This window comes from Ziziphus jujuba, chromosome 7 (assembly GCF_031755915.1).
Source record: "Ziziphus jujuba cultivar Dongzao chromosome 7, ASM3175591v1".
Lineage (NCBI taxonomy): Eukaryota > Viridiplantae > Streptophyta > Magnoliopsida > Rosales > Rhamnaceae > Ziziphus > Ziziphus jujuba.
In genome coordinates, this window is record NC_083385.1 from 11,735,091 (window position 1) to 11,745,896 (window position 10,806).

General features: G+C 36.7%; 1 protein-coding gene across 1 annotated transcript; it reads left to right on the forward strand.

The window, feature by feature from the left end:
• Positions 1 to 10,070: 10,070 nt before the first annotated feature.
• On the forward strand, positions 10,071 to 10,439 carry LOC125423737 (uncharacterized mitochondrial protein AtMg00300-like). Its single transcript, XM_048478871.1, has one exon. It carries the CDS (start codon positions 10,071 to 10,073, stop codon positions 10,437 to 10,439), a length of 369 nt encoding a protein of 122 aa, XP_048334828.1.
• Positions 10,440 to 10,806: the final 367 nt, after the last annotated feature.

Sequence of the window (10,806 nt, forward strand, 5' to 3'; positions counted from 1 at the left end):
TTAAGGGGAAGGGACCAAGAACACAGTCGGAAACGACGAGAATCCGGTGACCAGACAAGGTGCTGCCACCAGCTTCCATGGCTGTTTCCCAGCACGTCAACGGCTTCCCCAGCGATCAGAGCACACTTCGATGAAGCTCACATGATGGGATGCCAAGTGGTATGGTCAGTGCAGCTTGGGTGCGCCAAAAACACGGCGGATTCGGCCGGAGAGAGACACGGCTACTGTCGTTTCCACCTCCCGATTTGGGGGCGTCGCCAGCCGACCGGCCACCAAATTTGGCAGCCAAGCTCGCTGGCGACTGAGCTATGCCGATGGCCGGCGCTACTGAGCAGTGGGTGGCCAGAAATGATGAAAGCTGATGGACCTGAGGGAGAGAAGAAAGGAGGAAGAAGGGAAGGAAAGGAAGAAGGCCCGCGGGTGTGTTTTCCCAACGTGGCGAGAAGAAAAGAATAGAAAAATAAATAAATAAAATAATACTAAAATAATAATATAATATTTAATTAATACGACACGTGGTAGTTTTCCATTGTGACACATGGTTCTCTTTAACTATGATACATGGCAACTTTCAAATGGTGACACATGGCGCAGCTTTAGGGACTCCTTCAAGTATTTTGCTATCCAGTAAAACCAGTTTTGGAAAACACAATCACAATTTTACAGACCCATAACTTTCCAATCATAGATCCGATTTAAGCGTGCTACCAGTCCACAAACTCATATTGATGAACACTTTCATATAATTTATGGGCCAACATCGAAATCCATGTAAATAAAAAGTCAACTTCGAGCTCGTTGACCAGTCCGGTTAGTATCTTGTTTCACTCATAACTTTCAAACCGCAGCTCCGTTTTCAATGTGCTACTAGTATACAGACTCGGGTTGATGTGTACTCTGCAATGGTATCTTGGTCAATGGAAAATTCTCTTTGAATAGAAAAGTCAACATTTTGACCTACTTGGTCAACCCTCGATCAACGTGAAAATTTCTAATATATTTCAGGATGGGGTGTTACATGCACGTTGACCGAGATTGATCGGGTTTGACTGACGTTAACCGAGATGGTCCAACTTTGACTTTTTCGTTCGGATAAATTCCAAGTTGACCGAGATACCATTGCAAAGTACTCATCAATACGAGTTCGTGAACTAGGTGTCAGATCGGAACCCTAGACAAGCCCTGATCCCAGGAAAACCTTATCGGACCCTCCAATGGAAAATCTGGCAGAACCTCCCCTAAAGGTTGGACTTTCTACAAATTCCCTGCACTGAAAACACACTTCTATATACACCACATTATTCTTCCCACCTTACTACAATTTAATTCTGCAAATTTGCAGCACTTCAAATGAATAACAGGGAATCAGTGCATAATCAATTAAATAATACATCCAACATAGTATACAGAGCGTTAATAAAGTTCTAAGTATGATAATTAATACAACAGAGTAGAAAGAAAATTACATAATAAGAAATGAAGAAGAGAAGACTTCTCGGATTTCTAGGAACAATCTAACTGCCGAGCTCGCCCTGATCGAATAATGTCTACCACCTAAGCCTAAGGGAACAAAATTTAAAAATATGAGATGCTAATCATTTCAGTGAGTGACCCAGTCTATTAATTATTAATAATTAAGTAATTTAATAATAAACAAATAAATAAATAATAATTACATAAATAAATACATAAATGGTTTAGTAATAATGGTTGAAAATAATTTTTCTCTCAAAACCATCACAGTCACTCAGTTGAAATGCTCCATTTTTAAAGCATTTTCACAAAACCCGATATTTTATGCCCTAAGATTTATAAAATAATTAATCAAATAATTTACAAATAAAATACAGCAAATTAAGAATCCACAATCAGGATGGAAATAATAATGATAGAAATGAAAATAAACTTTTATAACAATTACTAAAAGATTAATAACATATCATAAACAAATAATACAAAAATATCAATGAAACTCATAATAAGACAATTCAAGAATTAATTAAATAATTAGAATAAATCAATTAATTGAACAATCAAATAAAGGAATAATTAAATTTAAATAAAAAATCAATTTTAAATAAATGGTAAGAATAAAATAAAATGAAAGAAAATATAATATATTATAATTAATTTCAAAATACCAAAAAAATTTGAATAATAAATTCGTAAAAACATTGTCATAAAAATGTGTAAACTTTTAAATTTAAATAAATAAATAATAAAACACTGTTATACATTTTTATTGAAACATATTTTAAAATATTTCATATTTGAAATTATGTTGTAAAAACCATTTGATGCATACACTATCTACCAGTGGCACCAATGGTATCCAGCATCCCGAGCACCGCCAGACAGGAGATTAAAGAGAAAAACCAGCATATGGACGCATGGTATCCCATCGCGCCGCTGCAAACAGGCGTCCTGGCCATGGCGGGGGGTGGCTACAGTCGATATCAACTTCCGACCCTAAGTCCGATGGCAACCACAGGACAACTCATAAATCACCTGCGCGCTAATCATATCCATGTGCGCACTAATCATATCCGTGTGCGCACTAATCATATCCGCATATACAGAACACCAGTACGTGTGTGGTGCATCTAAAAACTCGTAAATCATAAAATCAATATTTGTATAAAATACCACCGAGTTTATTTTATCCATTTAATCCCCTAAAATTTTTCACATTCCTTTTTAAAATCATCATCATAAATCCATCGCATAAATTCCATCAATTTCAAATCCATCAACTCTCCATTCCATCAATTTAAATATTCAAATCTTCCAATGGCATAAATATTTTGAAACATAATAACTTAAATCAATATTTCTTCCTCAAATCTTCAAAAACTCATTTGAATCAAATATGTCATTTAAACCTCATAAAATCCACAATAATCAAAATTCTCATAAATATACACTTTCAAACACATAATAAATCCATCAATCAAATTAACAATAATCTAAAATAAGATTTCTTCAATCCCTCAAAATTCAAAATACAATTAAATCCCACAATTCATCAATAGATAAATACATTTTTATTAACACAAATAAATTCACAATTAAATTCAACAACAATTCAAATAAAATAAAATTCACAATTTCTTAAAATTGGATTTCAGAAAAACAAAATCTCCATAACTTATCAAAATCAAAATATGCTTTAATGCACATATACATTTTAATTTATTCAAATATTGGCATCAAAATTTAATTCACATTTTATCACATAATCAACATAGAATAAAAACATCCAAATATTAGAATATTCCAAAATATAATTAATTTAACACCCGAAAATAATTTTGAAAGTAGGTCACTCACCTCGAGCATGCGTATCAATTAAGATCCTCCATAGGATCAAATCCACTATCCACACGTGCACCTAAAATATCAACATTACATAAAATCAAATATATTAATATTTTAATCAGATAATTCACAAACGGGTACCCGGGGAGCGAACACAAACGACAACCAACATTTACAAGTGATATACCGAATCAAAGCTTTTGAAACGAGAATTACGGATCTGGTCTTACTTTCCAGAGATCGGACCCGAGGTGGCCGGAATCTCGTCAGAAAAGTGTCGGGTTTTAGATCCTCGGATCTCACAAACTGCCGCGAGTTGGAGGAAACTGACCTCAGATCTGGGTTCAGGGGGTCAAAACTAGTGGGAAAGGATGGGCGATGCAACTGGAAACTCGCCGAAAAATCGATTTCCCGATGAGCTGCTGTGGTCACCGGAACCCATCACTGCTGGCGGCGCGTCCGATGGCCACTGGTCGTGATTTTTGGAGGAAATGCAGATTGGAGGATGGGTGAACGTATGGGACCATCGGTGAGGCAAATAGAGGTCAGATCGGGGAGAAATCTAAGTGGGAAGCTTTTGACGCTGCTGTCGGAAAATATCCCGATCTGGGCGCGTCGGTGGTCTGGTGGCTGTGAGATTTGGCGGGCTAGCAGGAAACGGAAGAGGCAAGGTGGTGGTCGGGCACGTGTATGGGTTTGGGATGGAGGATGGTGAACGGAAGGTGGCCGTGGGTGGTGGCTTCTCTATTTCTCTCCTCCCCGCTCTCTCTCTCTCTCTCTTTCTCTCTCTCTCTCTCTCTCCGGTCACACGGCTCACACACGGGTTTGAGCCAATAAGAAGCCATCCCATGGGTGCCACTGTTCACTCATGGAATAGGCTGAGGACTTGACACATGGCTCACATTTTTCACAATAAAACCATTCAATTAAAAATAGTATAAAATAATACTGTATTTGAAAAACTTTACGAATCCATAACTTTTTAACCTAGTGTCCAAATTAGGCGTGCCGCTAGTCTATAGACTCGTATCGACAAGTACTTTACAACCATACAAGAGTCAAATTGAAATTCTACATAAATAAAAAGTCAAACTTGGCACCCTTGGACAGCTTGGACCGCAACTTGCCTTACGCATAACTTTCAAACGGTAACTCCGATTTCGACATGCTACTAGTCTATGAACTCAGGACGATACGTACTTTGAAATGGTGCCTCGATCAACATAAAATTCCATCCAGAAAAAAGTCAAAATTTTGACCCTCTCGATCAACGTGCAAAAATTTTGACGTACTTTAGGACGAGGTGTTACACTAGTGGTACACCTAATTTGAATATGTGGTTTGAAAATTATGAACCCCAAAAGTTTCTCTAAGACAGTGGTTACTATTCATTGATCTGTGCGTATGTAAACAGTGTCGCCACGTGTCAAGTTTTTAGCCAATCCCATGAGTGCACAGTGGCACTCACGGGTGGCATTTTAATTGGCCAAAATGGGTGGTGGGGCATGGGAGGGAGGAGAGTGAAAGAGGAGCGAGAGTGAGGTGAGAGAAACCACCACCGCCCACCACCATTCGACCGCCGTCCGACCACCAGAACAGTACACACACTGGACCACCTTCAAGCCCACCTGAAAACCGACCAACCTGTAAAATTTCACGGCCAACCGACTGCTGAAGTGTCCGGATCGGGGCGATTTTCGGTGGCAGTGGCGCTACATTCCATCGTAGATTCCTCCCAAACCAGACCTCTATTTGCCTCACCGTTTGTCCCGTTGGATTACCCATCATCAGATCTACCTTCTCACCAACTTCCACGGCCAATGGCCACCAGACGCACCGCCGGCAGTGGCAGAATCCGATGACCACGGCAGCTTGCCAAAAAACCCATCTCCGGTGAGTTTCCGACGACACCTCCTATCATTCTCCACTAATTTCGACCCCTTAAATCCAAATCCGGTGTCCACTTTCCTCAATTCTTAACGGATTTTAAGAATCGAGGGCTTAAAATCTGAGAGCTTTCCGATGAGATTCCGACCACCGCTAGTCCGATCTCTAGAAAGGAAGACCAGATTTGTAATCCTCGTTTCACAAGCTTCGATTCGGTATATCATTCATAAATTTTAGTTGTTGTTTGTGTTCACTCCCTGGATACCCATTTGGGAGTTACCCAATTAAAATATTAATATAATTAGTTTTGTGTATTGTGGATATTTTAGATGCACTTATGGGTAGTGGAGTTGATCCTGCAGAGGATCTCGATTGATACACGTGCTTGAGTTGAGTGACCCACTTTCAAAATTATTTTTGGATGTTAAAATATACATTTTGTGTTAATTGGTTATTTGAAGAATATGTTTTGTGTTGAATATTTAGTAAACTTATATTTGGAATTTTGATGCCAAAATTGAATAAATTATAATTATTTGTGCACCAAGAAATATTTTGGTTTCAAGAATTTTATGGATATGGGATTTTGTTAATAATTGTTAAACTTTATTGTTGGAATATGGTGTAATTAGAAATGCTTTCATGTGAATTTTAATATATGTTTAATATATGAAGGAATTTCCATTTAATTTTACAATGCCAATTTATGATGGTTTTAATATATGTGTTGTTGCCAAAAAAATATTTGAGATTTTAAAGGAATTATGGTTTAAGATTTTTAATAAATTATTGTTGAGTTTGATGTTGATTTTATGATGCATAATAAATGCGTTTACATGATTTTAAGGATATATGAATTTCATGTGGTTTTAATATTATTTTTGACATAGTGGTTTTAATGATTCAAGAAAAATATTGGTTTAAGTTATTATGCTTTCAAAATATATATTTAATCACTTGAAATATTATTTGATTGATTTTATGATTTGAGAAAAATTATATGTATATTATTGATGGATTTATGCTGGTGATATTAAAGAAAAGTGTGGGATTGTGAATTTGAAAAGCCGTATAATTCACATGGTGAGTTTTGGAAAAACTTGTTATTTTAATAATAAATTTAGTTATTTGTTTTAAACGCACTCATACAGTACTGGCACTCTGTACTGTATATGTGGATGGGCGCGCAAGTTGTAATGTCTCCCGTGAGTTGCCATTGAACTGAGGGCAGGCAAGTTTGATAGTGCACATAAGTCGCCCCCTCCATGGCCAAGATGACGGTTTAAGCAGCGGCACTGTCGGAATGCTGAAGCGACCGTATGCAAGTTTCTCTCTTTAACCTCCCGTCGGACGGTGCTCAAAACGCTGGATATCATAAGGCATCACTGGTATATAGTGTAGTGCATCAAGTATTTTTCAGATACAAATTTCAAATCTCAAAGTTTTAAGTTGTATTTAATTTGTTTTATCACCTATTTCTAATTAGTATTTTCTAAAAAGTATTTATTCATATTTTTTGTCAATTATTTTAAATCAATGTTGTAAAATGCATCTTGCCATATTTTATTATATAGATTGATTGAATATTTCAAAATAAATTTTATAATATTTTTACCATTTATTTTACATAGTTTGTTTGTAATTATTTAAATTCTGTTATTAACTCTATTTATATTGAATTATTAAATCAAATTTTATGAATTATATATTAAATTTCACTTTTATGTTACATTTCTCTAATTCAAGTATTTTAAATTTATTTTATTGTATTTTATTCGTATTTGGATTATTTAATTATTTAATTAATTAATTATTGCTTGATTTTTAGGGCATAAAATATTGGATTTTGTGAAAATGTTTTAAAAGGGGAACCTTTCCAATAGAGTGAATGATGAGGGTTTTAAGGGAAAATATTATTTTCAATTAATTATTATCTATTTATTTATTTATTCTTAATTAATCAAGTGTACTATGATTATTGTTACTATTATAATTGTATAATAGATAGGGTCACTCACTGAGATTATTAGCATCTCATATTTTTAAATCCATTCTCCTAGGTACAAGGATTGGTAGAAGTTCGTCCGGAGTGAGCTTGACCTTCATTGCTGTCGTGTTTTGAGGAATTCTCTATCTTTTCATTTATTTCTATTTGTAATATTTCTTTCCACCATTTGTAGTATATCTTTCATATTTAATCGTATCGTGGTAAAGCTCTGTATACTGTCTTGGATGCTTATTATTAATTATGCACTGATTTCCTGTTATTTATTTGAAATACTGCAAATTTGTAAAATTAAATTATAGTAAGGTAGGAGGAATAAGGTGGTGTATATAGAAGTGTGTTTTCAGTGCAGGGAATTTATGGTAAGTTCAACCTTTAAAGGAGATTCTGCTGAATTTTCCATTGGAGGGTCTGGTAAGGTTACCCTGGGATCAGGGCTTGTCTAGGGTTCCGGTGAGGGATATTGTTAGGACCCATCCAAGATCCCTCACCGGAACCCTAGACAAGCCCTGATCCCAGGGTAACCTTATCAGACCCTCCAATGGAAAATCCGGCAAAACCTCCCCTAAGGGTTGGACTTACCACAAATTTCCTACACTGAAAACACACTTCTATATACATTCCTTTATTCTTCCCACTTTACTACAATATAATTCCATAAATTTGCAGCACTCCAAAATAAATCACAGTAAATCAGGGCATAATTAACAACTAAATGTCCAATACAATATACAGAGCGGCGGCACGTCCGGTGACCGTGGCGGCTTGTCGGAAAATCCAGTTCCGGTGAGTACCCAGTTGCACCGCCGATCCCTCCCCACTAATTCTGACCCCCTGAATCCAAATCCGATGTCCTTTTCCTCCAATTCGCGACGATTTGGGAGAATCGAGGCTCTAAAGGCCGAGAGCTTTCTGGCGAGATTCCGACCACCACCGGTCCAATCTCCGGGAAGTAAGACCAGATTTGTAATCCTCGTTACTGAAGCTTCAATTCGGTATATTATTCGCCAATTTTGGTTAGCGTTTGCGTTAGTCCCCCCGGGTACCGGGTATTATTTATCCGAATAAAATATTATTTTATTTGACTATGTGTGAATTGTTGTTCTAGGAGCACGTGTGCATCGTGGAATTGATCCCATGGAGGATCTTAGGTTAATTACGTGCTCCAGGTGAGTGACCCACCTTTAAAACTATTTTGAGGTGATTAATTATATTTATTTTGTGTTAATTTGATATCTAGAATTTGCTCATGTGGTGGAATTTAAATATAATTATGGGGAAAATATTATTTTATATATATATATACCCATTGATGCCAAACGAGATTTTGGGTTGCTAAGAATTTCCCGATTATTATTATTGTGATTTAATTGTATTTATTATGCATGAGCAAGGTATTTTTATTAATTAATTGTATTAGGATTTTAATATTATTTTTGGGCATGATTTGATTTTTGAATATTTCAAGGAAAATATTTGTTTAAGTTGGTGGTTTCAATTTTTATAATTATGCCCATGAGACATTATGTGATTTAATTTATTGTATTTCAAAAATATTTATGCCATTGGAAAAATTGAATATTTAAATTGGTGGAATTGAGAGCTGGTGGATTTGAAAAAATTATGGTATTTATGTGATGAATTTATGGTGATGATTATAAAGAAATTGTGGAAAATTTATGGGTTTATTTGGATGGAATAAACCCGGTATGTTTATGGAAAATTTGAGATTTTGAGATGTATTAAATTATGATTTTTAAATGCACCATACACGTACTGGTGTTCTGATATATGGATGTGATTAGTGCGCATATGGATGTGATTAGTGCGCAGGTGGGTGTGAGTAACGCGCAGGTGATTTATGGGGTTGTCCTATGTTTGCCATCGGATGAGGGTAGGCCGCCCCTCCATGGCCGGGACGCCTGTTTGCAGCGGCGCGGTGGGACGCCACGCGACCGTATGCCGGTTTCTCTCTATAACCTCCTGTCTGGCGGTACCTCGGGATGCTGGGTACTGTTGGCACCACTGGTATATAGTGGGTGCATCAAGTGATTTTCAGAACTTGGATTTCAAAATAAATATTTTGAAATTGTATTGAAATTAAGATTACATTTTATGTTGTTCTTATTGTTTATTTCAAATGGAGGTTTTAAATTTAATTTAATACTTTTCCATTACTTAATTATTCAATAAATTGATTCTTTGGTTTTCGGGGAATACAAATATTGGGTTTTGCAGAAATGTTTTAAAAGGGGAACCTTTCCAACGGAGTGAATAGTGAGGGTTTTGAGAGAAAATATTATTTTCAATTAATTATTATCGTTTATTTACTTATTTATTCCCAATTAATCAAATGTGCCATAAGTATCGTTGTTTTATAATTGTGCAGTAGATAGGGTCACTCATTGAGATGATTAGCATCTCATATTTTTAAATTCCATTCCCCTAGGTCCAGGTTGGGAGACGTTGATCGTCCGGAGCTAGCCCGACGTCTCAGTTCATTGCCGAAAGTCCATGAAGCATTTCCTTCCTTTTTCCTCTCCATCTTGTATTACTTCTTTATCTGTCATCGTATTAATTTCATATTTATTTGTATAATGCTCTGTATACTGTATTGGACATTTAGTTGTTAATTATGCCCTGATTTACTGTTATTTATTTTGGAGTGCTGCAAATTTATGGAATTATATTGTAGTAAAGTGGGAGGAATAAGGGGATGTATATAGAAGTGTGTTTTCAGTGCAGGAAATTTGTGGTAAGTCCAACCCTTAGGGGAGGTTCTGCCGGATTTTCCATTGGAGGGTCCGGTAGGGTTTTCCTGGGATCAGGGCTTGTCTAGGATTTCGGTGAGGAATTTTGGATGGGTCCTAACAGATATAGTTATAAGGCTGAGAGAGGCACTTTGAAGGTCTTGAAGGGTTTAATGGTAGCGATGAAAGCTTCTAAGAAGAATAGCTTGTATGTGCTAGGTGGAAATGTGGTTCAAGGTGAAGCTTCGGTCTCGGTGAATGAGAAAGTGAGCGACACCACACTTTGGCATAGAAGGCTAGGCCATATTAGCGAGAAAGGGCTAATTGAGCTTAGTAAACAAGGGCTTTTGTGTGGGCACAAGGCGGAGAAACTTGATTTTTGTGAGCATTGTATCTATGGCAAGCAAGCTAGGGTGAAGTTCAACATCGCGGTGCATCAAACTAAGGGGATCTTGGATTATGTTCATTCCGATGTATGAGGCCCCACGAGAACGAATTCAATGGGTGGTTGTAGGTACTTCATGACCTCCATTGATGATTACTCAAGGAAAGTATGGGTTTATAAGTTGAAAACCAAGAATGAAGCTTTCATTAAGTTCAAGGAATGGAAGGTTATGGTTGAGAACTAAACCGAAAAGAAGATGAAGATGCTCCAAATGGATAATGGGCTTGAGTATTGCAATGAGCATGGAATTGTGAGACACAAGACTGTGCGGATGACTCCTCAGCAAAATGGTCTTGCCGAACGTATGAATAGGACCATTTTGGAAAGAGTGAGAAGTATGCTTTCCAATGCTAAGCTAGCTACAAGTTTTTGGGCAGAGGCAGTGAATATTGCGGTGTGCT